This window comes from Equus przewalskii, chromosome 11, assembly GCF_037783145.1.
Source record: "Equus przewalskii isolate Varuska chromosome 11, EquPr2, whole genome shotgun sequence".
Taxonomy (NCBI): Eukaryota; Metazoa; Chordata; class Mammalia; order Perissodactyla; family Equidae; genus Equus; species Equus przewalskii.
This window is the reverse complement of record NC_091841.1, coordinates 23,377,546-23,405,534: the sequence shown is the minus strand read 5'-3', so window position 1 is coordinate 23,405,534 and position 27,989 is coordinate 23,377,546. Positions and strand designations below refer to the sequence as shown.

General features: G+C 53.4%; 3 protein-coding genes and 2 long non-coding RNA genes across 19 annotated transcripts in view; 2 read left to right on the top strand and 3 right to left on the bottom strand.

Moving 5' to 3' along the window:
- Positions 1-114: 114 nt before the first annotated feature.
- Positions 115-9,283, bottom strand: LOC139074489 (uncharacterized). Its single transcript, XR_011524129.1, has 2 exons — positions 9,104-9,283; positions 115-1,641 (listed from the first exon to the last, which is right to left on the bottom strand). It is a non-coding gene; the product is annotated as an uncharacterized lncRNA (long non-coding RNA).
- Positions 7,376-8,408, bottom strand: LOC139074488 (uncharacterized). Its single transcript, XR_011524128.1, has 2 exons — positions 8,203-8,408; positions 7,376-7,759 (listed from the first exon to the last, which is right to left on the bottom strand). It is a non-coding gene; the product is annotated as an uncharacterized lncRNA (long non-coding RNA).
- FTH1 (ferritin heavy chain 1) lies at positions 8,536-11,411 on the top strand. The gene is made up of 4 exons (XM_070565341.1): positions 8,536-8,920; positions 10,393-10,539; positions 10,863-10,988; positions 11,088-11,411. Exons 1-4 carry the CDS (start codon positions 8,807-8,809, stop codon positions 11,247-11,249), a joined length of 549 nt encoding a protein of 182 aa, XP_070421442.1. The 5' UTR covers positions 8,536-8,806; the 3' UTR covers positions 11,250-11,411.
- A 93-nt stretch (positions 11,412-11,504) lies between these two features.
- On the bottom strand, positions 11,505-23,005 carry BEST1 (bestrophin 1). Of its 7 annotated transcripts, none has more exons than XM_008543629.2 (11): positions 22,357-23,005; positions 21,127-21,314; positions 19,558-19,652; positions 18,846-19,079; positions 18,054-18,208; positions 17,581-17,658; positions 17,085-17,237; positions 15,756-15,836; positions 15,301-15,452; positions 12,921-13,571; positions 11,505-11,874 (listed from the first exon to the last, which is right to left on the bottom strand). In XM_008543629.2, exons 2-11 carry the CDS (start codon positions 21,276-21,278, stop codon positions 11,856-11,858), a joined length of 1,770 nt encoding a protein of 589 aa, XP_008541851.1. In that variant the 5' UTR covers positions 21,279-21,314; positions 22,357-23,005; the 3' UTR covers positions 11,505-11,855. The 7 variants fall into 7 exon arrangements, with proteins under 7 accessions (XP_008541851.1, XP_070421440.1, XP_008541850.1 ...); XM_070565339.1 differs by having other exon boundaries at positions 18,846-19,119; positions 22,357-22,973; XM_008543628.2 differs by having other exon boundaries at positions 22,712-22,972.
- A 2,726-nt stretch (positions 23,006-25,731) lies between these two features.
- RAB3IL1 (RAB3A interacting protein like 1) overlaps positions 25,732-27,989 on the top strand; it is a 46,793-nt gene continuing 44,535 nt past the window's right edge. For 3 of the 9 annotated variants that reach the window (XM_070565328.1, XM_008543624.2, XM_070565329.1), the window contains exon 1: positions 25,746-26,325. In XM_070565328.1, the coding sequence (XP_070421429.1) occupies positions 26,297-26,325 (29 nt within the window). In that variant the 5' untranslated portion in view covers positions 25,746-26,296. Of the gene's footprint in view, positions 26,326-27,989 lie in introns of all 9 variants that reach the window. The other 6 variants (XM_008543626.2, XM_070565335.1, XM_070565332.1 and 3 more) reach the window with 6 other exon arrangements.

The following is a 27,989-nucleotide window of genomic DNA, read 5'->3' as shown; positions in this document are numbered from 1 at the left end:
TTTCTCTGCGACCTACACCCGCTCTGCCTTGCCTAGGAATCTAATGACAACTGCTTAGCATATATCACCCCCTGCTCCCCATTATACTTATTCATGCTCACATAACCACAGGTAAATGGTGTCATTGGAATTTAATCCCATGAAGCGAAGGAACATAAAGAAAGGGCGCTGGCTTGGGGGTCAGAAGGCCGAGGGTCTGGACCTGGGCTGGGCCACTTTCTGCCTAACCCTGAGTCAGTCCCCTCCCCACTCTGGGCCTCAGTCTCTTCATCGGGCTCAGAGCCTGGCACAAAGCTGGCATTTTAAAATGTTAGCTGAGTGACTGAATGAGAGTATTAGATTAGATAGTCTCAAAGGCATCTTCTTGGCTTCAAAATTCTGTGACTCATGAAGGAATTAGTTGCCATTTAGATGATTTAAAAGATAAGTTGGATGAAAACTTTGTTGCAAGTGACAGAAAACATGGGTTACCCCTGAATCTGGGGATGCAGGCCATTCTAATCATAGCACATAGGGGAGGAGGTGGTTCCCCAGAGGCAAATCTGGAACTAGTATCCAGGAGGGGAGTGAATGATGGGAAGCAGGTGTGGATCTCGGAGGACTCTGGCCGAGCCAGACAAACTTGCTCACCCGCACTGCGTCCTTATGACCTTCACTGGGGACAAGAAGGTCCCTTGGCTGCTCACTCCAGCTGCCTCATTCTGCTGCCTTCCAGCTTGGTCAGCCCTAGGCTGCCCTTCATTCCCACCTCCCGGGCTGCCGACCTCTCAGATTCCTAACGGGCTTTCTCGTCTTGTCCTCCACCTCCCCATGCCCTACAAGAGAGGCTGGGATCCCCTTCCCCAGCCTGAAGATCAAGCTTCTCCCTCAACTTCTCAGCAGCCAACAGCAGACAAGGGACCGTGCTTACAAGCCTCCCCCAGGTGTAGGCAAACTGAGGGTCCACACCCAGGAAGGCCTAGGCAGACACAGTCTCCATTTCCACGAGGAGGCACCCCCAGCCCCTGGCTGCCGGCCCCTGCCACAGCGAGAGCTGCTGGCTGTTGCTCCCCACGCGCCACCTTTGCTGAGCCCGGCCTCTCCAGATTTGGCCAAGGTCGGCATGGCTGAGGTGGGAGTGGGTGATGTGGGCATGCCACGTGGCTGGGTACCAGGTCATGGGGTGCAGCACGAGCTGCGGCGATGAGGGCATGGAAAGTGAGGGGGCACCCCGGGTAGCCTGGGGGAGGGCTGGCTCCAGATACTGTAAATAAATACAGGAATCAAAGTTCAGTAAGGCCAGGTGGCCTCTTCAAAGCATCTAGAATGTGGGCAGATAACCAGCGGGTCATTTGGAAGGACACAGCAGGAGACCATCAAAGGCAAGATGCTGGGCCTCCAGGGGCCTACAGTCTGAAGGGAGAGACCAGATGTCCCACTGGGCACGATGACCCCAGAGGAGAGCTCCAGGCCTGCGAACTGCTAGGACTGGAATGGCCCCCAGGCCGTGCTGGGATCCAGCGACACAGCACAAGATAGAGCTCAAAGTCCAGTGGGAAGGCTGACAAGCAAACAACAGCCCGGGCCCCTGGGACGAGGACTCTGGCAGAGGTGTGGTGTGCAGGCTCTCCCGGCAGGAACTCCCTCAGAGGCAGGGCCAACCTGCAAAACAGGAACCAGTTTAAGAGGCAAAGCATTTATTTGGGATCAAAGAATTGCAATCTGGGGAGCACAGATTCAGGTGGAAACCTAAATAGTGTCCCGATTACAGGAGAAGGGCTTAGGGTTTTTATGGGGCAAAGGGAGGATAAGGTGAGTTGTATTAAAGAAGAGTTCATTCGTGCTGGGTGAGGTCAAGCTAGGTTTGCGCTTCACAGATTGGCCTGAGGTTCCATCATCAGGCAAAAAGCTAGACTTGTACTTCATTAGTTGGTTAGCAATTTGGTCACCAGCAAAGTTCAGGTCCATCAGTCCTTATGGCCAGAACATTCTTTTTTTTTTTTGAGGAAGATTAGCCCGGAGCTAACTATTGCCAATCCTCCTCTTTTTTTTTTGCTGAGGAAGATTGGCCCTGAGCTAACATCCATGCCCATCTTCCTCTGCTTTATATATGGGACGCCTACCACAGCATGGCTTTTTGTCAAGCGGTGCCATGTCCGCACCCGGGATCCGAACTGGTAAATCCCAGGCTGCCGAGAAGCGTTAACGTGCGAACTTAACCGCTGTGCCACTGGGCCAGCCCCTAGACAGGGCATTCTTGTCCTTACTGACTTCTTGGAATATGGTCCAGTTTGGAAGATAATGAATGCAAGATGTGCAACGCAATTCCTCCGAATGGCCGCTGGTTCTATTTGAATATGGCTCCACTCGTGTCATCCTTCACAGCAGTAAGGTCTGAGTTGCCTGAAAGCAGTGAGATTCCCATTCTCTTATCCTCTAACATCCAAGGTCCTGGCTTTTGACCTTAACATCCTGGAAAAGAGGGATCCTGAGTCCCCAGACTTTGAGTCCACATTGCCGCGTGGGTTTTCAAGAAACGCCTTCAAGATGAGCTCTCTGAATCATGGTTGCTCCATCCAGAAATACCCGAATCCAATCCAGCATTGGTTTTTCCAGTTCCTAAATTTCTGAACTCTAATTTCCTGCACACTTTGCTTTATTGAACTTCTGGGGGAACCCCAGACTTTCAAAACATCAACTGTTCAGTTAAAACATCACCAGACCCATTCTCTCCCAATCCTCATCTCATTTCCAGCCCTGGGATTTTTCTGCACTGTAATGAGCTTTGCGTGAACAATTTGGGGCTCTGCTTTTTTTCAGATAACATCATTTCATATACACATTCTAGCAATGAATTTATCGTTTTTAACAACCACAGCATATACTCCCATGTGCCCTGTCCTACATTTTCAGGTTTTTTGTTTTGTTTTTTTCCTTGAGGAAGATTCGCCAATCTAACATCTGCGCCAGTCTTCTTCTATTTTGTATGTAGGCTACTGCCACAACATGGCTGCCACCGAATGGTGTAGGTCCGCGCCCGGAGCCAAACCTCAGGCCGCTGAAGTGGAGCACGCTGAACTTAACCACTAGGCCACGGGGCCGACCCCCATCTTCAGTTTGTGACTTATGGCCTTAGGGAAGTCCTGCCTTCTATGGGCCTCTCACCTCTTTATCTGTAAAACACGGTGATTTGGAAATTCTAAGGTCCTTTCCCAGCCTTAACATTCCGAGTGTCTGTGATTTCCCAGCTGTGGAATCCTAAATTGTAACCCTACCGTTACAATCCCCAGGAGAGAAAGAGAGACCTGACATCTGTTGAGAATTCACTAAGAGGTGGGAAAGCACTGAGGAAGAGAGGGGGAAGAGCGGCACCCCATTTTCTAACAAAAGCACAGTCTGGCCTGGCTGGGTGACATATACCCCTTTGTTCCTGGTCCAGCCTGGGCCGCCAGCCACATTAGGAAACGCGGAGCACTCTTCCTTCCTCACCCTATAGTGAAACCACAGCCCTCCAAGCCTTCCAGCCTTCCCCTCCCCTGGGTGACACAGCACTTTTGGAGCCCCAGCCCAACCCCTCCAGACCAGCAGAATGCTGAGTCACGGTGGGGCAGCAGCTCTCCCGCCAACCCCACCTCTGGCCCCTCCGGCTCCAGGATGAGCCAGTCAGAAACATCCCGCCTGGCTCTTCTCTTCCCTGCAGCTCCTCCCGCCGCCTGCTGAGGTGGCTGTCCTGGGAGGCCAGCCAAACTCCCTGCCTCCTCAAAGTCACGAGGAGGAGCTGGAGGGCAGGGGGGCCCGAATCATGGTCAACAAAGGTCCAAAGATCAGGCAATAGCTTCGGAAGAATCTAGAGGCTTGGAGATGGCAGTTCTGACACCCAGGCTTCCCAGGTGGGGAACGGACCCAAGCAAACACACACACACACCCCCAAGCACAAGACTTCTCTTTCATTCTTCCCAGCCAGTCTTCCCCAGACACCTTCTACGGCCCAAGCTGTCCCTCAGATTTGCCAGGTTGGTCACTGCAGCTGCCTGTGTGCTTACCCAAGCTCGGAGTCAATATTGATTCATGAAACCTACTTTCTGCAACAGACCAAGCTTCTTCAGGTGGGTCCAACTTCCTGCTGGCTCTATCCTCCTGCATGTCCCGGAGGCAAAGTCCAAGTGCAAAAGCAAGCTGGCCTTCCCCAACCGCCTCCCCGACAGACTGTGTTTCCTCCTGTGCTCCCATTCTCAGGGAGCGGCAGCAGCAACCCAGCCACCCAGGCCAGAAAGCTGGGGGGCTCCTTTGCCCACCTCCCACCCCCCACCTCCACCTCCGACGTTCTTCAACCAGCCCCCTCATCCTGTCTGTTCTGTCTTCTCTTTCTCTCTCAAATCTGCTTTCTGAGAACTACTTGCCTCCCAATTGGTACCTGGTCATCTTGCCCGACTAATTCACCCTCCACCTTCAGTCATGCATCCATCTCTTCGCTCAACAAATACAGAGCACCAAGTAACAAGCATCCTGCAAAATGCCGGAAGTGCAGGAGGAAGAAGATAGAAACAAGGCCTGCCCTCCAGGAGCTTACAGTATACAGTAGCAGGGAAGACTATCAAAAAGTGATTTATGTCTGGATAACATATAATTATACGTACAAATATATGTCATATAGGATGGTTACTAATCTTCACTTCTTAACGAGCTACAAGTATCAACTCAGCTTGTCATTCATATTTTAACTTTGTTCATAGCATCTTTTGTCTTACAGCTTTTCTGGGGTTTTGTTGTATGATTTTATTTATATGAAATTCTAGAACACGCGAAGTTAATTACTCAACGTTGAAAAATATCAGAAGAGTGGTCGTCTTGAGGGGTATGGGGAAAATCTACCAGAATGGGATACAAAGGAACTTTCTAGCATAAAGGAAATGTTCTGTATCTTATTTCAGCTGTATTCCAGTGTCAGAACTCATTAAACACCTAATAGTCTGTGCGTTTTATTGTACGTCAATCATACCTTAATTTTAAAAAATTAAATCACTCATTTTTGCCAAGAAAAGGACAATTTTGTTGGCTTTTTACCTACTTGATTCCAGTCAGTTCCATATTCCAACAACGCTACCCACAATTTTTTTTCTAGATATGCCTCTCTCAAAGCCTGAACTATATGTGTTTTGAGCTTATCAAGCTCGTGTGGGACCACGCCCTTTGTTCTTTTCCCTGAGAGCTTTGTCCAACTGAAAGGGCTTACTAGGAACTGCCTTATCCATTCACACATTTTAACCAACTATGCAACAGCCATGCCCTTGATCTGGTCATTGTCCTGAGGATTCGTCTTAATCAGCCTTTGTTACTCAAAGTATTTCCCGACTTTATTTTTTACTGGTTGAAAAAGACAGAGTTCTAACTTCAACACTCCAAGTCTCAGAAATTTTGGATTCTCTATTTTCCTCGTCATTCCCGCTTGTAAATAGGCCACTTCTGGTCTAAATTCATCTCCGTCCGGTGATCACATGTAGCTGATAACTAAGGCACTCTAGTCAGATTCTTTTCTGCCATCTTGTGAAGTTTTGGAGCTCTTTCAGGAACTGGAGTGTCATTGACTTTCTCCTCTTTGGCAGATTCTTTATTTTCTGAAGACTGTGGCTTTTTTCTTTGGGGGTTCTACAGATGATCCTTCTTCCCCCCCCATCCTCTCTGTGGAGGCCGGGGTCCCCCTCTAGCTCCCACCCTCCAAGTCACCAAACCCCTCAGACTCCCAGCTTTTCATCTTTAAGGACAGTCATCTCTCATAGCCAGGACCCTTGCGGACACCAAAATCTACAGATGCTCAAGTCCCTTATATACAGTGGTATTTGCATGTAACCTACAAACATCCTCCCGTATCCTTTAAACCATCTCTAGATCACTTATAATACCTAATCCAATGTGAATGCTACGTAAATAGTTGTTATATTGTAACGTTTAGGGAATAATGACAAGGAAAAAAGTCTGTCCACGTTCAGGACAGACACAGCCATCGTAGGCTTTTTGATCCGCAGTTGGTTGCGTCAGCAGACGCGGACCTAGAGGGCCAACTGTAGTCAAATCTGCCAACTCTCCTTTTATGGCTTTCAACAGCCTCAGAAAAACACTTCCTACTCCAAAATTCTAAATGATAATCTTCTATATATTCTTCTAGTAACTTCATAGGTTTTTTTTTTTAAGATCTTTAAGCCTCTATCTGGAAAGTATTTTGAAAATACAGAGTGAATCACTGTCTTCCACATGACTATCAACTGTTTCAGCAGCATCTGCTGAACCCATTTTTTCTCTCCTAATTTCAAATATCACTTTAGCGCCTACCAAATTCCCATACATAGGTGGGTAGGACTGTTTAGTTACATTGTTCCAACCATTAATTCCTGTGCCAGTACCAACCGCTTATGGTATTTTATAGCACTTTTTTTTTTTAATATCAGAGAGGGCAAATGTACCCTCGTAACCTTTTTCCCCCAAATACTTACCAGATATTCTATACACTCTTCCAAATGGACTTTAGAATCATTACGCCAAGTTCCAAAAGACCACTGCATTTTACAGAAATTCCATTGAACGTATAGGTTTATTTGGGAAGAATTAACATCTTTACAAAACTAAAGTTGGCTACCCAGAAACATGGTACCTCTTCACTTATACAAGTTTTCTTTTCTGTCCCGCAGTAAACATTTAGAGTTTTCTTCATACATTTCTTGTTAGCTTTATTCCTCGGTGCCGCAAACTTTTGCTGCCAATGTAAACCAAAAGAAATTTCTTTTCTTTCATTACATTTTCTAACTGGAAGTGGCTGTTATATAGAAAAGCTTTGCGACTTTGCTGTACTCTTATCCTTAATAGTTTTTCTGTTGATTCAGCATAAGGTTTCGAAAAATAAAACTAACGTGGTATCTCCCTGGCTAGAAATCCCTTCGTGTCTCCATATCATCCAGGATAAAATTTAATCCCCTTTTACGGCACACAACCTTCCTGACCTTGCCCTATACAACCCTTCTGGCATTTTCCAACGTGGACTCTATGTTCTGGGCCAACACACTTTCTTAAGGTACTTTGGACAGGCTGTGCTTTTCCACACCTTTGCAAATGCTGTTCTCCAGGCTTGGAATTCCCTCTCCCATCTCCTTCCTCCACTCACCTTCCTTTTAACTTTGCCAAACTTAAGTGTCCCTTTCATATGGAGGGCTTCCCTGACCTCCTATCCCAGACTGGGTAAGGCCCCCCCTTGTCTGGACTCTCCCGGCATCCTTCTGCTTCCTTTATGATAGCTCTAGCCCATTAAATTTTTTAAATTAAAAAAAAAAAATTAATGTCCTGAAAGTATCCTATGTTCATTTTGAAATGAATCCCGTAAAGACCCAAGAAAGAGAAATCGCCATAATTCCATCAGCCACTTGTTTTAATATTGTAGCAAAGCTCCTTCTTCCTTGAAGGTTTGGAAGTCCAGCTTCCAGGGGGCACGTTTGTGAACATTTTGAAAAGGGCCTTGGGTAGGTCCCCCACCCACATGTTGATGGACCTGGCTAAGGACAGGGGACCTCGAAGCCAGCAGACTGGACGGCAGGTGCTCGGGCCTGGCTCCAGTTCTGCCACCCACGAATTCACACCCTCCGTGCCTGGGACACAGCTGCGAGCCACACGCAGTGGCCCTGCCCCTTCAGGGTCCCTGGCGCCCGAACGCGTGTTCAGCCCCAGCGGCTTCGGTCCAAGGGCAGCCCTGGGGGGTGGCTCCCCGGAGGGGCTCCTCGGCTGGAGGCTCCTGTGACTGGGGCGAATAAAAGAGGCTGTTTCAAAATGGCCTCACTGACATCTTGATCTCCAGATCCAAGGGGCTTCTCCTTTCTTCTCTAACGCCCATCTCTGTCTGAGTTTTAAGCGCCACCGGCGATTTTCTCAGGATCCCGCGGCTCACCCCCAGGACCCCCTCGGGGCAGGCGGCCTCCGAGCCTCCCGAGTCTCTAGGGAAACAAGGCCCGCCCAGCCTTTGTTGTATAAACTGCACACGGAGCCATCTTTGCTTTCTGCAAAAGGCGGCCCGGGGGCCCGGGGTCGGGAGGGCGGGGGCCGATCGAGGGCAGTGGGCTCCACCCCGCCCCCACTTGCTCCTCGTAGACTTGGAGGAAGAGAAAGTGAACCCCGACCCACTCGGCCTCGTAGGACCCACGTCTCCACCTTCCCAGTTCCCCATCTGCATCACGAGGCAGTCACCTGGGGGTGTGGTGACTGCTCTGATTTTGAACGTGCCCTTGGCCAAGAGTCTCGGGGTGCCCGTTTGCGCCCCCCGTGCCCAGAGGCGGTTTCCCGTCGGTTCCACGACCCAGGACGCCCCTAGGGTCAGGGCTCCGAGCTGGGCCTCCCGCCCCTCCCCAGCCCTTCCCTCCAGCCCCACCCAACGGGCCACAGCTCACAGATCCTTCCCCGGGCCCCCTGCTCGGGGACCGCTCCGCAGCCCCAAGACCGCCCCGCCCGCCCCTCCCCCAGCGCCCGGCGGGGCGGGGCCGCGCGCCCCCGGAAGGGGCGGGGCCTGGCGCGCGGGCGGGCGGCGTGATTGGCCGGGGCGGGCCTGACGCCGGCTCCCGCTATAAAAGCCCGGCGGGCGGCGGCCTGCGCCACAGTCTTCGTCGGAGTTGCCGAGGTTTCCTGCTTCAACAGTGCTTGAACGGAACCCGGCGCTCGCTCCCCGCCCCGGCCGGCCACCCAGAGTCAGCCCTCCTTCACCTCCTCACAGCGCCCTCGGCCCGCCGCAAGGCTCCCGCCGCCGCTCCAGCGCCGCCCCGCCGCCGCCGCCCTCTCCTCTCCTCAGCCGTCCGCCATGACGACCGCGTTCCCCTCGCAGGTGCGCCAGAACTACCACCAGGACTCGGAGGCCGCCATCAACCGTCAGATCAACCTGGAGCTCCACGCCTCCTATGTGTACCTGTCCATGGTGAGGGCGAGCGCGGCCTCCGGCGGGCGGGGCGGGCGGGGGCGTGGCCACCGGGCGGCGGGGCGGGCGGGGGCGTGGCCTCCGGGCGGCGGGGGCGGGCGGGGGCGTGGCCTCCGGACTGGCTCTCCCGCCTCCGCGCTCGCTTCGGGAAGATGGAGGCCGGCCGAGGTCCCCGGGACTTACCTTGCGCAGAAATTCTGGGCATTCCGTGCTTTCCGATCGTCCCCTGGGGGGGGGGGGGTGCGGATGGGGCAGAGGGCCGCCTCTGCGCACCCCTCTATATGTAAAGAGAGCGGCCTTCTGGAGATCCCGGGGTTGCCCCCTCTGTCATCCTGCAGTTGGCAAGGTGGACTTTGGTGTGTCCATCCCTTCCTCTGCGTCCGATCACGTGTCCCTGAGGCTCTCGGTTTGCTTGGGTAGTTGGGGATAAGAGGGCCAGCTTCCATCGCCCGGGAATGGCGGAGCCTGCTGGGTAATGGCGTCGAGCAGCAACCTTGGGGGCTAGCGCTAGGCGGCTTATCTGCCGTGGGCGGCCACTCCCGAGCAGCTGCCCCCACCCCTCTGCTTATCTCGAAGTCCCGCTGGAATTGCAGCCTATCTACACATCTCCTCTTCTGTCGGCAGAGTTGTGTCAGTCCCGCGTCTGTGGGCCTGGGTGCTTATTTCTTCATCCTTTTTGTGTCTGAGAGTCCTGGCCCTCTATCCGAACCCTTAGTTCTTGGATAAAGTCCCCCAGCAGTTAGCGGGCAAGGAATTTTTCCATGCAGTACGCAGTGGAATTTTCGTTTTCCCAAAATCCTAGTTTTAGGCGATTAGGTGGGAGTTTTAGTTAGAACTGCCTTATGATTGTGCAGATTATCCAGGAATAGACGTGTTCCGGATGGATTTGAAAACAGGCCTGGATTTCTGGGAACTGCCTTTCCATTTCAGGAACACCTGAAAACACAGCAAGTGTCTGAAACGGAATCATTTTTGCTTTCTACTGGCAATATGTTTCCGTACGTTAGCATTGCCCACAGCTGTCGCCTTGCCTAGTGGGTTAATTTTAGAAAGCCATGCATCTGCCGTGAGCTGGCAAGCTCGTGTTTGAACACGGATTGATCAAGGAGGCGGCACTAACAGTGCAGGGTGAATATTTCAACACCTTCTCTTCAATCACATTTGACACGGGCTGTCAGAGGTTTACTTTGCGCTAATGCAGATCCTTAAGACATTGCATGCTGGAGGCAATTGTGATATCCTAAAGGTTCCTTAGAGCAAACTTTGAATTCCAAGGACCAAGTTTCATTTTTGTACTTCAGAGTGGAAACTAGTTACTGTGGTGTTCAGTCCAGGACCCCAGGCTGCCCCCGATCTCCTTAGGCACAGACCCCCCCCCCACCCCCCCCCGGGCTTTGAGAAAGGAGGGCTAGGCCAGCAGACTGCCTTCCTTGGGACAGCCCTAACAGAACACATTCGTGTTCCCCTTTCAGTCTTTCTATTTTGATCGCGATGATGTGGCTTTGAAGAACTTTGCCAAATATTTTCTTCACCAATCTCATGAGGAGAGGGAACATGCTGAGAAACTGATGAAGCTGCAGAACCAACGAGGCGGCCGGATCTTCCTTCAGGACATCAAGGTGAGCAAAAGATCCTAGGGACATCATGCTTCATCATCTCTCTAGCAGTCCTCGGGTGTCAGAGATCACCCAGAGACTGACAGTTGCCCTTAAGCAATGAGGATATATTTGGCTTCCGTCTTTTGTGCTTTTTTAGGCCTGCTGTCTAAGCTACAGTAGGCACACAGTAACAGGCAAGGAGGTTACATTGGGAATTGTCACCCAGGGAAATGTGGTGGTTCCTTTGGCTGAAGCACAGTGGTTACGTGGTAGGTGCTTGCTGACTTGTCATGATTTAATAGGTAGAGACTGCAGATGCATTGACCTAACCATCTCTCGTTCAGAAACCAGACCAGGATGACTGGGAGAATGGGCTGAAGGCAATGGAGTGTGCATTACACTTGGAAAAAAATGTGAATGAGTCACTATTGGAACTGCACAAACTGGCCACTGACAAAAATGACCCCCACGTGAGTATTGGCAACTTGGGAGTAACTGGAGGAGATGGTTTCCCAGCCTTGGGCTGAGAAAGCTTCCCCATTAACTTGCTTCCCCATTCTGTTCTCTAGTTGTGTGACTTCCTCGAGACTCATTACCTGAATGAGCAGGTGAAAGCCATCAAAGAATTGGGTGACCACGTAACCAACCTGCGCAGGATGGGGGCCCCCGAATCTGGCATGGCAGAGTATCTCTTTGACAAGCACACCCTGGGAGAGTGTGACGAGAGCTAAGTCTCAGGCCAGCTTCCCTCAGCCACCGGGTGACTTCCCTGATCCACCGAGGCAGTGCATGCATGTTGGGGTTACCTTTACCTTTTCTATAAGTTGTACCAAAACATCTACTTAAGTTCTTGGATTTGTACCATTCCTTCAAATAAAGTAATTTGGTACCCAGCTGTTGTCTTTGAGTTCTTGGCATGGGCTAGAAACGTGTCTAAGCCATCTTTGCTAGATCTGTGATCATCACACTAATCAAAATGAGACACCTAGGAGGATTTGTATTTATTAAACTCCTTAGTTTCGGAAAGATACCAAGGCTTGGGTGTGCTGAATTCAGAGAGGGCTTGAGGACTCCTGATTCTGAATTCGATGCTTTGAATTAATATTTCCAGTAGCTTGTTCTAGCTATGTTAGGTACAAAAGGCATTTAAAGGCTGAAGTAGTCCTGAAACTACTGATTTTTCTTGTCCATTAAGCTAACCCATTTAATTCAGGCTGTCATGGGAATATATTCTTCAGTGTGGACAGCTATGTGGCTATGACTGGATCAGTGTCCCGCTGGTGTACACGCAGGTAGGACCAGGCCGGTGAAGCATCCATCTCCCGTGGGAAGCAGGCTTAGGAATGTGCTTCATCCCTGGTGAGAATTTGAGAAAGTTCACAACATGAGTATGGAAAAACCTTATTTCAATACTAACAGCTGCAGTAGAAGGGCAAGGGTGGAGACATCTTAAATCTTAAGACCCAAGGGTAGCTTCAGGAGGCTGCAGCCACCTGTGTCCTTGCTAACAACTACATTAATGTCCTTTCCTAAACAAGGTGATCGGTAAAAGTTGGTCTAGCCCTACAAGCAAGACAAGATTATGGCCCTTTTAAGTTTTCAATCACAGAGCTGTGTATTCTGACCACAGAAGCAACTGCGAATCTAGAAATGGGAAGTTACACTTCCCCCCTACATCATGAGTGGGGGTGGGGTAGGGTGGGTCTAACTGGGTGAGTATCCAGGAAATCAAATAAAGGGAAACATCGGGCAGTTTTGTGACAGCTTTGGACTGACCTCAAGGAAGCATAAAGCACATTTAGGTTCAGAAGCCTTTTCGTGAGGTCCCCAAGGTAGTAAGTTACCCCCAAGGGACCTGGAGCCTCCCCATCTGCCAGTTCCCGGGGCGGGGGGGGTGCCACCCTTTCCAGGAGTGCTTCAGGACCCCTGTGGGTGCTTGTGGGGGAGTGCTCATAGGCCATCTCCCAGCTAAGCCTGGGCAGAGAGTTGAGATCTGGGGCTACAGCCTAGAGCCCCCAGTTCTGCCCCACAGTTCTGTGTCTGCCACCCCTGCTCAGAGTGAGCTGGGTCCAATGATAACATCTGCCCACCCAAACCTGTGCTAGTAGCCCTTTCTCCAGCATCACTCCTGTCAGTGCCCCCTCATCTTCCTTCACCTGGGTTCCAGGGAAGTCTTGGTGATGTCAGGCTGTCGGGTTTAATGAGCAAAAGTCCCCAACACGTCCCCAAGGCCCCTGCTGAGGTGGCCAGGTATGTGCCCCAAGCCAGTGCTGGGCACACATGCTCTGGCAGTGATGGAACCGTAGGAAATGATGCAAGAAGAGTAGGCTCAGAGCAAGGGAGGCTGGTGAGGGTTAACAAGGGAGGGGAGGCCGTGCCCTGGGTTTGGGTAGAGGACAGACCTGTTTTCCAATGCCCAATAGGGATCGCCATGATCTCTGAGTATGGTGTGTATGTTGCTTGTCGACTGTTCCAAATGTGGTTCTCTGAGATGACATTCGGGGGCCTCTGACATATCCGTCAGATTAAATTCGACAGTTTTCCTCTTCAAATGACACAATTCTGGGTGCTCCATTGAGGCCCCAGGACTCTCTGGGAGCACTTCAAAACTCCTCTTGGTCCCAGGCATCACAAGCTGTAGGCTTTGATCTTTGACACTGCCGTCTATGCCTGAGACTCTGCAAAGACTGGAGGGCGCTGACTGTCCGGGTGGGAAGATCATAGGCGTGTGGCTGAGCGGTGTCTGGGGGGCGCTGTGGTAGCCCGACCTCCCATACAGTGCAGCGGACTTGAAGGCGTCCTCCCCCCTAATCTTCCAGGCCTTGCTGTCTTCCTGGTCCCTAGAGTTCTGTCTGGCCCCCCCGAGGTTCTTGAGCTGGCCCTCATGGAGAAGGACTTCTTTCTTGGGCCACAGTAGTTTGGTCTTTGAGTTGGTCCTGGGGGGATGGTGGTCATGGGACTGGAGCCCTAGGAAGCGGCCAAGGATGCCAGGGTGAGCGCCCTCTTCCTCCTCCTCCTCATTTGGCTGGAACTCCATCTCTTCCTTATGCAGACTGGAAAGAAGCAGGAGACTAAGCGTTGAGTGGCGGGGACAGCAGCCTGACCTTATTTCTCCCTTCCCCCCGCTCCTCTCCCTCCCTCTGGCCCAAGGCCAAGGGCACACAGTTTTGCTCACAGGGCCCAGACTCTCCTCTCTCCTGATCCATCCTGTACCTCCCGATTAGTCCCTCCTGCCCCAGCTCTCCTCACTGTTCTGTGGCTCCCTCTTGCCCAGGTTAACATCCAAACTCCCAACCTGGCATTTAAGGGCTTCCTCTTCATCCCGCACATCTTCCCTTTAACACCCCTTACTCCAGGTAATCTCAACTACTGGTCCCCAGGTATGGAGGGTGAGATGAGGCCCAGGAGTGACTCTGGGCAAGCCAGGGATTTGTGGTTCCAACTAGGGAGCAGCCTCCACAGGGAGAGAAGCCTGGCTTCCTGGGAACCCACAGCCTTTCCTCTGCAAGAGAAAGCCCACCTACCCACAGGAGTGGCCTGTCCTTGCCAGTGTCCAAATTCTCCCCATGCTTCAAGGCCCAGGCCCAGCTGGAGGCTGCCTTCTGGGGGGGGGGGGGCCAAAGGTGATCTCTCTTCCACGTTCTGCCCCTTTCCCACGCATCCAGTACGTTATATTGTGTATTCAGAGTTTGGGCCTTGGGTTTGAGCTCCCTTACTAAATTGTGTGTTCCCTGGAGGCAAGGTCTGTGCGTTACTGCTCTCCGTCACTCACCCTTCCCTGCCCCAACCTTCAGCTGCTGGAGTACAGACTACGTAGAACTCAAAGGCAACCTCCAGAAATGTTTCTCACCTAAGCAAGCCTCCATTCTTCATTTGATCACTTTTCCAAACCGTCCTCACACCGACTAGGGAACTCTAACTAATTCTAATTTCAGCTTAATAGGATATTTGGTTCTTAAAAGGGCAAGAAGAGAGAGCTGAATACTATGGAAGAAAAGCTTGATGGTGTGCACCCTGACATGGATCAGTCTCCAGGGTCCTCTCTGTCCTCCCGGGGAGAGAGGGCTCCCTGAGGCAGCCCTTCAGCTCAAAAGGGATTCTGACCGAAGCAGGGAGACGGGACCCATGGGGAGGAAAGTTTGGCTGCTGTGGGTGACGTGAGGCCTTTACTCTGTAGCAAAAAGTCTACCCAGAAAGCAGCAGTGATGAGCAGCCTCCTGCTGGGACATGCTTGCTGCCCCTCCCGCATCCCAGGGAACTTCACTTCCACTCCCCATCCAAACACCCTGGCTTATCAGAAAACCTAGTCTGGACCAGAATCGGGAATCAGGCCCTGACATCCCACCAGCGTCACTGATCACTGACTGCCCTTGAATAAGTCCCTTCTCTCTCTGTGCCTCAGTTTCCAACTCTGGACATGAGGGTCTTAGACTGGAGGGCCCTCGAGCCCTTCCACCTTCAGGAGTCCTTAAGCAGGTCGAGGTAAGGGGTAAGGGTGTGGAGGTGGAACCAGACACACCTGGGCCACGTGTGTTGCTTACTAGCTATGTGACCTTGGGCTAGGCAGTTTACTTAATCTCTCTGAACCTGGATTTAATCATCTGTAAATGGAAGATAAACCAAGGTTACTGGGAGGAAAAAAATGGCTAATAGATATCAAGAGTATAGTGCCCGGCGCTCAGTAGGCACCCAACATGTATTAACCAGTGCCCTCCTAAGTTCTCAGGCAGGCCCTTGTACAAGGGGATTGCTACCCACTGAGTGGTTCCTGCCACTGCCCACCTCATGTTGAAGGTGGAGCCAAAAAAGGAGGGTCGACGAGACTGGGCAGAAGCGGCCGTGTAGGGGGGATGGGGTTCTGGCTCGTTCCAGTACATGTCCCGCTCCATCGGGGGCAGGTCCTGGTGCATCTCGTCCACAGCCAACAGGGACACCTAGTCACCAGGGACGGAGGGAGAAGTCCAACAGAAAGGTCAGCCCAGGCAGGACCCTGAACTTGCCAGATGACTTGGAGAGGTCACTTCCCTCTCTCTGGGCCTCCGTTTCCCTACTTGTGAAATGGAGAGACTGACGCCTACCTGCAGCCTCATAAGTTGGGGTGAGAATCCTGTGAGTGAATGGTTGGTGGGGGTGGGGGGCAATTCACCGTGAGGCCACCCTATAGAACTGTGGGGTCCCCCTCCCTGGGTCCAATTTGGGGAGGGTCCTTGGGACAGGCCCCATCCCTCCCTCCATACCTGCAAGCTCCTGTCGACAATCCAGTTGGTCTCAAAGTCATCATCATCCTCTCCAAATGGGTTGATGAGTTGCTCTGCCACCTTGGGGGTAGGCGAGGTCTGGAAATCCTCAGCTAGACCTCCTTGCAGCCTCGCTTCCCACCCCTTAAATCTCAGCTCCTGTCATTTCCACCCCCCTCCTCCATGACACCCTTTCTGCTTGACCCCTGTCTCCAAAGTCACTGTGCCAGGGCTCCGGCCACCCAAGCCTGTGGAGTCACCACCTTCAGCTCCCCTCACTGTATCTCACCTGGAGCTGCCTAATTCTATTCATTCGCTCATTTACTCATTCACGTCTCCAGATATTCACTTATTCATGATTTCCTAATGCAACAGAGGCATACCCTGAGGCTGTGCTGAATAAAAGGTGGCCCAGGCAGGCAGAGCCGTGGGCACTAACCTCTGAAACGCCCTGACAGAGCCCCGCAGAGGCGATGAGCCGTACTGCGCTAGGGGTGAGGGGACACCCTGCCAGCCACTGGGCACCGCTGGAGAATTCCAGGCAGCAAAATGTTGTGATCTGGTCTCCTTGGTAGAAAGCAAAGATAACTGGGGGGAGGAGGGAGGGAATGGATCTGTGTGTGTGTGTGTGTGTGTGTGACATGGACAGGAGAGAGGGACACCCACCACCACGACTACCAAAAGATAAAGGAAGAGAGGGAGAGTGGGTGGGAAAGAGATGGAAACATGAAGAGGTGGAGAGAAAAGTGTGTTATTCAGAACCCCTGTTAGGAAGAGTAGTGGGTGTGGTGGGAAGGAAGACTTGGCTAAGCCCCTGGGGTGCAGATGAGACCCCCAACAGCCAGCTTGAGTAAGAAGTGGTGCTACGCTGTCTTCTAAAGAGCTGGCGCTGGGGGTAGATAATTAACCTCAGGGCTTTCGTTTTACTAAGCAAACGGGACAAATTTGGGACCAGAGCCCAATCGCTGGGGACGGTGAGAAGCTGCCTCACCAGCAGGGCCTGCCCCTGCCGCTCTTACTCCATGCACTCCCCTCGTTCTGGAGGAACATTTGGAGAACATTGTCTAGACGGACCGAGCTGTCCCTCCGTCTGTCCGATGCCTGCTAAGTTGGGGTCTTGGGTGAAAGACTGCAGTCAGACACAAGCCCCCAGCAGGTCCCACTCCTCTGCGTCTCGGTTTCTTCATATGTGAAAAGAGGAGGGAGGAGCAGATCCAAGAGGTGCGATGGGGGCGCCCAGCGCCCTGCTTTCCTCCTTTGAGACCCGCCTCTCCTGGCTGGCCACGCCTCCCCTGGCCACGCCCACAGCCTTGTCCCAGAGATGCTCACCTTCAGCCAGCCAGCGTAGAAGAAGAACTGCAGGAACGTAAAGACGGGTACCACGAGGTCCAGCTCGTGGCCGGGGTAGGCCTTGGCTGGGTTCAGAAACTGCCGCCCAATCAGGCAAGCCAGGAAGAAGCTGTACACCGCCACGGTCACCACCTGGGAGGGAACGGAGGCGGCGGCAGAAACGGGCTAGGTGGGAACCTGGGGTCAGGAAGCTCCCTAGGCCGGGAGGACAGGCTCCAGCTTGCACACTCGGGTGACCTTGAGCCTCTGTGGTCTCGTCTTTCAAATGGGGATAATCACACTGCCTCCACTGCTGGACCAGACAGGAGCCTGGACCCTTCGAACTTGGCAGTAGAAAGAACCTGCAGTGTCCAGGCCTGTCTCCCAGGGTGGACCTCTTCCTTGGCCTCTAAGTGAGCCCTTCCCATCACAGGCTGCTTCCTGGGTCCTCCTAGCCTGTTTCCCAAAGGGACTGCTTCACTGGCCTAGTCCTCACCTGCGTGTACACCAGCGGGATACTAATCCAGTCGTAGGCATACAGGTGTCCACACTGAGTACGCAAGGTGTTCATCTCCTGGGGGGAGGGAGGGAAGGTTGAGGTTCTGGCCACCACCTGCTTCTCCCAGGCTCACCCCCCAGCTCTTCCCCAGGTGCCAGGATCTGGCGCTCATGGTTCAGCCCTGGCTCTGTGGTCATGGGCTGCTCAGCTAACCTCTCTGTGCCTCAGCCTCTTGATCTATCAAAAAGGAACCAGGATCTCAGAGGCTCTCTTTAGAGAGGGGATGGGAAGGGAATGCGGGGAAGGGCCACCTCAGGCTGTGGAATCTTGTTGGAAAAGATCCTATAATCCCAAAGCAGGCTCTAAGAAGACCCTCAGGAGCTCAAGCCTTCTTTTTGTAGGAAATCTTGCTCCACCTGGGGCACAACCCGCCCCACTCGGCAACAGCCCCATCTGTGTAGTGGGCTCACTTTCAGCAAGCTCTGGAGCAGGATAGGGTCCCGGATTCGACCTCCAATCCAGGCCTTCACTGACAGGTTGGAAAACCACACCCAGGGCACCCAGAACGTGTTGTGTGGCAAGCTGAATTTTTCTAAGTGCTTGTGCTCCGCGGGGGTCATAAAGCCTGCGGGGTAGAGAGAAGAAGGCAGTGGATGCGGAAACCTGCAGAAGGAGTGGCTGTCGGGGCGGCCAGGCCAGGCCCTGCCACGGCCCAGGATTCAGGCCCAAATCCCTACTGTGCCCAGAGGAAACTCGGGGCTCCTTTGCCATCCTCTTTCTTTCAGCAAATAATTAGAGTGCCTACTATGTGCTGAGCACGTGAGAGGGGTCTGTCTTGTTAACCAGGACCAGGTCAGGGAAAGCCAGAGAGGGAGGCTACAGATGTACAGACTGGAAATCGGAAAACAGGAGGGGGAAAAGCAGAAGGAGGTAGACCCTAGCTCCTCACCAGTTCCCTAGGCCCCACCACCGTCCCTGCGCCCGGCTCCACCCTCATCCCTAAAGGGTCCTTAGCGATATCTCAAACCCCTACCCTCCGAGGGCCAGTTCCGGGCCTCACCCTACCTTCAGGCACCTGACTCTGCCCCCCCAGCTCGACCCCCAACCAGGTCTCGACCCCGCCCCGCTCCCGCTCCCGCACCCGCTCCCACCCAACCCTCAGTCCAGGGGCCGCTGGCTCCACCCATCTCCAGCTCCGGCCCCGCCCTTGTCGGTGTCCGGCTCCGCCCACGGCCCCGCCCCGGGCCGCTGGGCCCGCCCACCTGCTTTCACCAGGTGCTGCGAGCTGGGAAAGCGCTTGTAGACGGCGGCGCTGACGCTGCGCAGGATGAGCACGTTGCCCAGGTTGGCGTAGCGCATGAGCGTGCGCCGCAGCAGCCGGCCCTGCTCGTCCTTGCCCTCCACGAAGCCCGACACCAGGTTCATGAGGCGGTCGGGCCACGGCAGGTTCTCGTACTGGTTCCACCAGCGGGTCACGACCAGCGTCACGTAGAAGCCTGGGCAGGAGGGGCGGGGGGCGCGGGGCGAGGGCCCAGGCTGCGGCCAGAGCCGAGCGAGGGCCACGCCTCGGTTTCTCCATCTTTCTAACGGGAGCGGGCCCAGCCCCAACCCTCCTGCAGGGCGCTCGGGAGGGGGAGACCACCAGAGCCCCGCATGAAGGCTCAAGAGCGCCGAGTTCTCTCTCCCGGGCCCCCCTGCCCATCCCAGAAATCCACCAGGACCCCTCCCTCCTGCGCAGAGGCTCCAAGGACCAGAATGTTAGCGCTGCCCTCAGAAAGTGAGATCTTGAGTGCTCACTGCAGGAGTCCTTCCTAATGTCTAACTTCAGTCGCTCTGGCTGGAGTCTCATTTCCCTGAACTACGAGAGGCACTGACGTGCCACTGGCCTGCCTTCCCCCCAACCCATCCCAGCTCCCCGTGGCCTGCCCGTCTGGAGCAGCCGCCGCACCCCGACACCCGCAAGGGGGACCTCACCCAGCACGAAGGAAATGGGGATGAGCTGGATGTAGCTGTCACAATACAGAGTCAGCTTCTCGAACATCACCTGCTGGTCGTCTGTGAGGGCCATCCTGAGCGGGGTAGGGTGTGTGGAGAGATGTCTGGGAGGAGATGGCTGAGACGGGTCCTGGGTCCAGCCAGGCCCAGGGTAGGAGTGTGGCTGTCTCTGTGCTGCCCCACATCCTCCCTGTCCCTTTCGCTGGCCCAGCGCCCCTCCTCTGGCTTGAGCCTGGTCCCACTTTTTCTCTGGCACACCAAACCCCAATGGAGCCTGTGCCCCATGGCTGGAGGAGGCCTCCTGGGAGGTTTTCTGTGAGGTATAGGAAGGAAAATCCTGCTGAAGGGTCAGTTTTAGGCACCGCTGACCCTTTTAAAGAATCCAAAGGACGGCTGCTTAAAAACTGATGGAAACAAAGGGTGTTTGGTCTTTCAAAGATGTATGGGAGGGAGTGCTGAGGAGGCAGAGCACAGAGGGTTTTTAGGGCACTGAACATACTCTGTGTGATATTATAGTGATGGGTACATATCATTGTACATATGCCCAAACCCAGAGAACGTACACCACCAAGGGTGAACCCTAATGTAAATTGCGGACTTTGGGTGATAATGGTGTGTCCATGTGGGTTCATCTATTATAATAAATGTACCATCTGCTTCAGGATGTTGATAGCGGGGGAGGCTCTGTGTGTGTGTGTGTTGGAGGTGGCAGAGTATATGGGAACTCTCTGTACCTTCTGCTCAATTTTGCAATGAACCTAAAACTGCTCGAAAAAATAAGTAATTTTTTTTTTAAAAAAAGTATATTGGTGCCCTAGGAACAGCCAAAGGAAACCAATGTATTCTGTGATTAGTATTATTATTATGAACTCAAGAATTTTATGTATTTGATATTTTTCAATCTGTTGCTGTCATTAATGCTTTTTCCATTTAAAATGCTATCTTAGGGCTGGCCCGGTGGCACAGTGGTTAAGTGCGCACGTTCCGCTTTGGTGGCCCGGGGTTCACTGGTTCCAATCCGGGTGCAAACAGCACCACTTGGCAAGCCATGCTGTGGTAGGTGTCCCACATATAAAGCAGAGGAAGATGGGCATGGATATGAGCTCAGTGCCAGTCTTCCTCAGTAAAAAGAGGAGGATTGGCAGCAATTGTTAGCTCAGGGCTAATCTTCCTCAAAAAATAAAAAATAAATAAAATGCTATCTTATATTCTGTGATTATATGTCTTATATTTTATTGTTTAAATAAACATTTTTATTGGGGAAAAAAATACAGTCTAGGCCTGTGAGCTTGTGTGGGATTCAGGAAAACAGGCTGGCTGAGTGGGAGCAGGGAAGGTCTGGGTTCCAGGGCCCCTCCCGGGGTTGGAGGAAAGGGTGTCTGAGATGCCCTCCCAGTCTGTCTCCTTCTCTCTCCCCACCGGACCCCCGGGCTTGGCCAGGAGCTCAGCTCAGCCTTAGACGGCTCTGAATGGCCCAGAGGCCCCCTAGGAGTTCCAATCCCCAGCTGCACCCCTCCCGGGCCCCGGCCCAAGCCCATCCGCCTGTACCTATAAATGAAGCGAATGGTGTAATAGCTGAGCAGGAAGATGAGGAACTCGCCATACAGCAGCTTATAGATGCTGCCCCGCCAGCACAGCAGTAGGCGGGAGAAGGAGCCCAAGCGGGCGTTAGCCACTTGGCTTGAGTAGGTGACGGTCATGGCCAGGCACCAGGCTGCAGCACGTGGGCTTGGGTCCTGGGGGACAGGCAGAGAGGGACACTGATGGGGGACCGGGAGGGAGCAGGGGCCTTGGTCAGAGCTAGTCCCTGCTCTGGGCCTCAGCTCTCCCGTCTGGACACTGGGGCGGGGGGAGGGGGTGATGGCAGGGCAGGGGATGAGGTGGCCTCTAAGGCCATTCCAGCACTGACTGCCTGTGGGAGGTGGGAAGCCAGGGAAGGGAACCCAGAGGCTGCTCATAGCCTTGGCAGGGAAGACACAAATAGTTCTGTGCCCTTAAATTGTGTGACAACGGCAATGACAGCAGCAATGTCCACACACTGGGCTCAGTCCTCTGAGGCAGGCAGTGTTCTAAACTCATCTTGTTCATCCACTCCCCAAGCTCCCTCAACCAACCTGGAGCAGGAATTGGTAAGGAGCCTGCTCAGTCTTGTCCACCACCCTGTGCCCAGTGCCCAGAACAGAGCCTGGCTGGTGGAGATGGTCAAATAATACTTTCTGAATGGTGGCCCCAGGACCTTTCCACCTGCTGATCCTCTTTCCCAGGGAGATGCTCTCCCTGATCTAATTGTATGGCTCATTCCCACTTCAGGTCAGCTCAGAAAGGATATCCCCCACCACCTACCTGGAAATAGCATCCCATTGCCACTGGCACTCTCTGCCTCCTCACCTTGCTAGATTTTTCTACGTAGCATTTATCATGTTATATTTGAAATCACATTTTGCAGGCTGCCTGCTTGTTTACTGCCTATTCCCTCCTTAAAATGGAAGCTTCTATTGTGTTCTCATAGGAGGTGCTCAATAAAAATTTACTGAAACAGTGATTGACACCCACCCTCCCCCTACTTGCTCTGATGCAGCCACAGTGGCTGTCTCTGGGCGCCCGGTGCACACCAAGCTCATTCCCACCTCAGGGCCTTTGCACAGATGCAGAGTTGCCCACACACCTGCACTCATGCTGCCTGTGTGTATACATCCCAAGCACGTATGCAGGGACAGTCATCCACCCCAAAGGCCCTCAAAGCCCCAGCCCAGCCCGCCTGCGGCAACCCCTACTCACAAGTGGAGCTCCAGGATTGTCAGGCGATCCCACAAAAGGTCTGGCTACTGGACTGATGGGACTCTCTGGGGTCCTGTGGCCAGGGCCCCTGCCCACACTTAGGGGTTGGCGATGCCCACGTCTGTGTTAAGCGGTCACTTGACCCCCTAAGCCAGGGCCTCCACAAAGGAACCCTTGTCTTGGCCCCTCCTCTTAATCTGCCCTTAAGCAGCAGCCAGCACAGGGCCCCTGTAATTCCTTCCTGGGAGGGCGTGGGGCTGAGACCAGGGCTGGAATTTGGGGCAACCCCCTCCATCATGGGCCCTGCCAATCCTGCCATTTTTCTCTGGGCCCTGAAATCCAGACATTAGGAGACCTGTTTCTGTGGTCTTGCAGGGAGAGCTCTTGGAGGCGGGGCCGCGGCCCTGGACCTCATCTCCTGTGTCGGGAGCTACCCAGACCGGGGGTATCTGCTCAGGGCCTATGGGGCTCTGGCAGCACTGTGGGTAGTGGACCCCACTGGACCCCAGTCTAGAGGTCCTGGCTCTGCCACTTGGGTGTAGTGACCCTGGGTGGGCCTCTGCTCCTCTCCAGGCCTTAGTATCCCAACCGGAAAAAGATGGCGTTGCTTTAGAATTCGATCAGCTGGGTAAGAGCGAGCGAATTCTGCATGTACAGATGAGGGGCTCGGATTGGCTGCTGGTGACGTCATAGGTTATTCGGGCTGTGATTGGCTGGAGAGACCCAGCGAGTAGGCAGCTTCCGAGCCGAGGGAGGAGAATGGGGGCAGGGGGCTGCTGTGTGCGGGCCGGGCCCGGCGCGGGATGACGCAGCAGCTCTGGTGTTTCTGCGGCTAGCTCCCAGCCGGCCCGTGTGAACCGGGAGCATGTAGCCAGGTCCCCAAGGGAGCTGCTTACTATCTCAGCAGCTGGTTCCATACATTTTAATGCGACAATCCAGAGGCAGAGCCCTCCTAAGCCGCTGGAAGTGATGGGGGTCCGGGACGTGCTCCTCTTGTATTAAGTGAAACCTCGAGGCAGCAGTGGCTCTTGGTCTTCAGAGGCCGTAAGAATGGCCTGGAATGTTCGTTAAACGCACAGCGTCTCAGGATCTTTCTCCAGAGTCTCATTCTGCCACCCGGAGGATGCTGCGTTGTTAACAAGCACTGTGGGCGTCAGGAGCCAGCGATCTTCAGACCACACTTTCAGAACGGCTGATTTACAACGGGACCTCGAGCCTTAAAATAATTCCATCCCCTCGCTCCCTTCTCCCTCTCTGACATACTCCTAAGTGTTAAAAAAGCTGAGACTGCGGGCTATTTTTGTGCACATCATTTTAAGGAGTCTCTTCAGAGATCAGGGACAATGGGACCAGCCCTGTGGCCAAGCGTTGAAGTTCCCCACCCTCCACTTCGGCAGCCCTGGGTTGGCAGGTTCAGATCCCAAGTGCGGACCTACTCCACTCATCAGCCATGCTGTGGAAGCATCCCACATACAAGGTAGAAGAAGATTGGCACAGATTTTAGCTCAGGGCTAATCTTCCTCAAGTAAAAAAAAAAAAAAAAAAAAAGGCTTAGCAGGGTTCCTAGAACAGAGATCAGGGACAGTGGAGTATTTGCTGCATCCCTGCCTCCCAAGCTGGGTGGGGAGGGGAGGGGTGTTCAGTTGAGTCTCAGACTCCTCGTCTGTGAAATGGGACAATAACACCTACCTCTGCAGCTGGTGACAATAATGGACGGGAAACGTTTTAGTCAACTCTCCAAACCAGTGATTCTCATGCCCAGCCTCCTGTTAACTCTGCCTGGGGAACTTCCGCAAAGCCCTGTGTGCCTCTGCCCCGCCCCTCCAGATTCAGTTCGTCAGGACGGGGCACAGTCGTTGAAATTTTTTTAAGTTCCCCGCGCGAGTGTAATGGACGGTGTGGTTGAGAATCTGTGCTGTAAGGGAGTGTTTCCCTACTTCGTATTTACTCCCTCTTCCCCCACCAAAGCGAATCAACACTCGAGAGAGCGCTTTCCATTTAGCAGATGATTAACAGATATATTTTTTAATTAAAATTGAAACAAGTGCGGGCACCACGCCTGGTATGCGAATGCTCACTCTTGTTTTAGTTGAAGGAATAAATGAAATACCTGCCTTTTTGTGGGGTCAGATTCCTGCCTCTCCTGTGGTGGCCACTGGAGGGCGCCCTTGACCAGCTGGCTCTGGCCCCGGAAGCCTGGTCCGCTGATCAGAGTCCGCGTGGACCCTGGATCTGGCGCTGGATGCCGCCTTCACCTCCTTGACCCTGACCCGCAGCTATAGAGCCATGAGAGGGAGTTGGGAACACTGGAGTCCTCCCTCCTTTTCCCCTGAACTGCACGTTCCTTGGCAGTATCCCCCAAATCCCACCAGGACTAGCTGACAATGCTGCCGCCACCCCCCTGCCCCTTCCAGAGGCCCCAGGATATGCCCACGGACATCCATGAGCTCCTGGCTCCACCTCAGCACTAGGACAGGCACACCCTGGGCGCCAGTCAGGGTCTCTTTCACTGGGTCTCTGCTGTGAAAATGTCCCCAGCCAGCCAGGCACAGCTCAGGCACACGGAAAGGCCACAGCAAGCTCTGATGGAGCCATGCCATGCTTGGACAAAAGGCCCCAGGATTGACCCCTGCAAGGACGGGGCCCAACCCAGTCAGGGTTGGCCTCTTCTGCTTTCCATTTCACAAAGGAGTCATTCAACAAACCATTTCCAATACCCACACTGAACCTAATCCTATTCCTGCCTCCAAGAATTCACAGTCAGATAAAAACCAAGGAAACGAATAACTCTAACACAGAACGTCAAGGCCTGTTATCTGTGCCAAGTGCACAGAAGTCAAGGAAACTTTTACAGAGAAGGGAGCATTTGAGCTGGGTCTTGAGGTATGGGTAGGAGTTTGAGCTGAGCAGGATAGAAGAGCATTACATATTAGGGGAACAGCCCATGAAAAGTCACAGAGGTGTGACTGAGGGACAGTTCAGCAAGGCATTATTACCCACATTTTTCAAAGGAGGATGCTGAAGTGCGAGGCCAGCCCTGTCCAAGGTCACACAGCTATAAAGGGCCAGGTTGGGACAGGAACCTGGGTCTTCTGATTTTGAATCCTGTGCCTTTTCCACTGCCCACCATCACCTCTCCAGTGGAGGTCAGTTTCAGAGGGGCGGAGCCTTAACCCATTAGGGTGGTGGTCTCAGCTGGGGTTGAAAGGAGGTCCAAGGGATGGGGGATGCACAGGAGAACCTTTGACGGCAGCAGAGCCTGTGCTCCTGAGCCCCCCAGCAGAGAGCCATCTCTGGGGGCAGGCAGAGTAGAGCTGGGACGATGGGTGGAGGTTCCAGAGGCAGAATGCCATGGCCTTCTCATCTAGGGTCACCATGGCAACCGGAGCATCACAGAGGGCCTGCCACTGTGCCCTTCCAGGCCCTGCCTCAGCTGGGCAGAAGGAAGAGGACCCAGCTGGGCTGAGGGCAGTGGGCAGGGGGCCCTGGGGTGGGCCAGCCGGGCCTGGATGCTGCCTCCAGGCTCTGTGTAGGGCACCCGCCAGCCCACACCCCTCTCTTGGGCCAATCCCAGAACGAACAGGACAGAAGCCAAGAAGGACAAGGCCGCTTGGCACAGCGGGACAAGAGAGAGATCTACTGCAAGTCCGGAGCCTGGAAGCAAGACACAACAGCACCTTTCGCCTGGGGCCAGGCAGCCCTGGTCCCCGAGGGCTGGGTAGACTCAACATTCAGAGATGAACACATAAGCTCTGGCCCCTGCAGAAAGACAACAGGGACCAGGAGAGGCGGGGAGAGGCTGGGACACACCTGGGTCCAGCTTCACCAAGCCCAGTCGTGCCAATGACAGTGAAGTAGCATGGAATAGGCCGGAGCCGGCCCAACTAGAGGCGCAAGGCGACAGCATCCATCACAGCCTTGGGGAGAACACTGGGAACTCATGGACTCTGCCCCGCTGAGGCCAGCCAGGTGAGGCACAGACCCCGTCTGCACCCCCCTCCCCAACCAGCTCAGAACTGGGACTCATGGGCAGGCCTGGAGGGGGAACACCCCAGGCAGGCTCCTCCTAGAGAACAGCACTGGGGGTGAGAAGACCTGGATGCTGTCACACATTCACTATAATTCATTAGCCTCGGGCTTCCTCGTCTGTCGAATGGGCATGTTAGCAGTTTCCCAGGCTATGAGAGAATGAATGGCTTCCCATCCAGCCGCCCATTTTGCACACAGAGCAACCAAGCTGTAGAGAAGGAAGTTGACTTGCCTCAAGTGACCAAGAATTAGAGTCGGGGCTGGGAGGTATAAGAAGGTCACTGTGGAGGTCAGAGCTGCGTGTCACTTCACTGTGCCAGGATGGTCCTGCTGTTCGGTTCCCAAGCGCACGCTAAATGCCGCCTGTGCTTAGCGCTGTGTTAGACATCGTGGGAGGGAAAGAAGAGAAGGAACAATGGTTTCCCCAGTGCCTTAGCATTTACTGGGTGCCAGGCCACCCGCTAAAAGCTTTTTAGAAATGATCTCATCTCATCATCAGAACCGGGGAATAGGAGGTGTTAGCCGCCTGTCATGGGTGGACGTCCAGAGAGAGGGGCCAGCCTGGCAGCTTAGTCATTAAGTTCGTGTGCTCCGCTCTGGCTGCCTGGGGTTTGAAGGTTCAGATCCCCGGCGCAGACCTAGTACTGCTCGTCAAGCCACGCTGTGGCAGCGTCCCATGTAAAATGGAGGGAGATTGGCACGGATGTTAGCTGAGGGACAATCTTCCTCAAGCAAAAAGAGGAAGATTGGCAAGAGATGTTAGCTCAGGGCCAATGGAAGGAAGGAAGGGAAGGGAGGAAAGAAGACCCAGAGTGAAGACTTACCCAAACCTCCACTCAAACCCAAGCCTGGGGGCCGGCCTGGTGGTGCAGTGTTTAAGCTCCCACGTTCTCCTTCAGCAGCCCGGGGTTCACCAATTCAGATGCAGACCTATGCACCACTTGTCAAGCCATGCTGTGGTAGGCGTCCCACATATAAAGGAGAGGAAGATGGGCATGGATGTTAGCTCAGGGCCAGTCTTCCTCAGCAAAAAAAAAAAAAAAAAAAAAAAGAGGAGGATTGGCTCAGGGCTAATCTTCCTCAAAAGAAAAAGCCCTCTGCCTGGTCCAAAGTCCTTGCAATATGACTCTGCAAAATGGTTGGAGTGAGGACATCTGTCAGAGGTGCCCTAAGTTAGAGAGGCTTGCTTCAGACGATGACAAGAGAGATTCAAGTGTTTTATTGTACTACATGTTTATGGTAAACAGTTAGGAAAATACAGAGCAGTAAAAAAGACAAAAATCACCAAAGGTTATCATTTGGAAGTATTTCCTTCCAGTTTTTTTTTTTTTAATATTGAGGTAATATTCACATACTATAAAATCACCATTTTAACTGTTTTAAATGTACCACTGAGCAGCTTTTAGTTCATTCAACCATCATCACCACTGTCCGGGTCCAGAACATTTTCATCACCCCAGAAGGAAACTCAGTCCTCACGCTGTCCACTCCCCATTCGCCTCTCTCCCCAATCTCTGACGACCGTTAATCTGCTTTCTATCTCAATAGATTTGCCTGTTCCTCGCATAGCTTGTCCTTTTGTGTCTGGCTTCTTTCATTTGGTG

What these genes read in the sequence shown, in the direction of transcription:
- FTH1 (XM_070565341.1), top strand. Translation starts at nt 8,807, where the DNA reads ATGACGACCGCGTTCCCCTCGCAGGTGCGCCAGAACTACCACCAGGAC. An exon ending in CCTATGTGTACCTGTCCATG is followed by an intron (nt 8,921 to 10,392) that starts GTGAGGGCGAGC and finishes TTCCCCTTTCAG; the next exon opens with TCTTTCTATTTTGATCGCGA. An exon ending in TCTTCCTTCAGGACATCAAG is followed by an intron (nt 10,540 to 10,862) that starts GTGAGCAAAAGA and finishes TCTCTCGTTCAG; the next exon opens with AAACCAGACCAGGATGACTG.
- BEST1 (XM_008543628.2), bottom strand. Translation starts at nt 22,771, where the DNA reads ATGAGGTCCAGGGCCGCGGCCCCGCCTCCAAGAGCTCTCCCTGCAAGA. An exon ending in GCAGCACCTGGTGAAAGCAG is followed by an intron (nt 18,209 to 18,845) that starts GTGGGCGGGCCC and finishes TCTACCCCGCAG; the next exon opens with GCTTTATGACCCCCGCGGAG. An exon ending in GGCTCCACCTTCAACATGAG is followed by an intron (nt 13,572 to 15,300) that starts GTGGGCAGTGGC and finishes GCTTCTTTCCAG; the next exon opens with TCTGCATAAGGAAGAGATGG.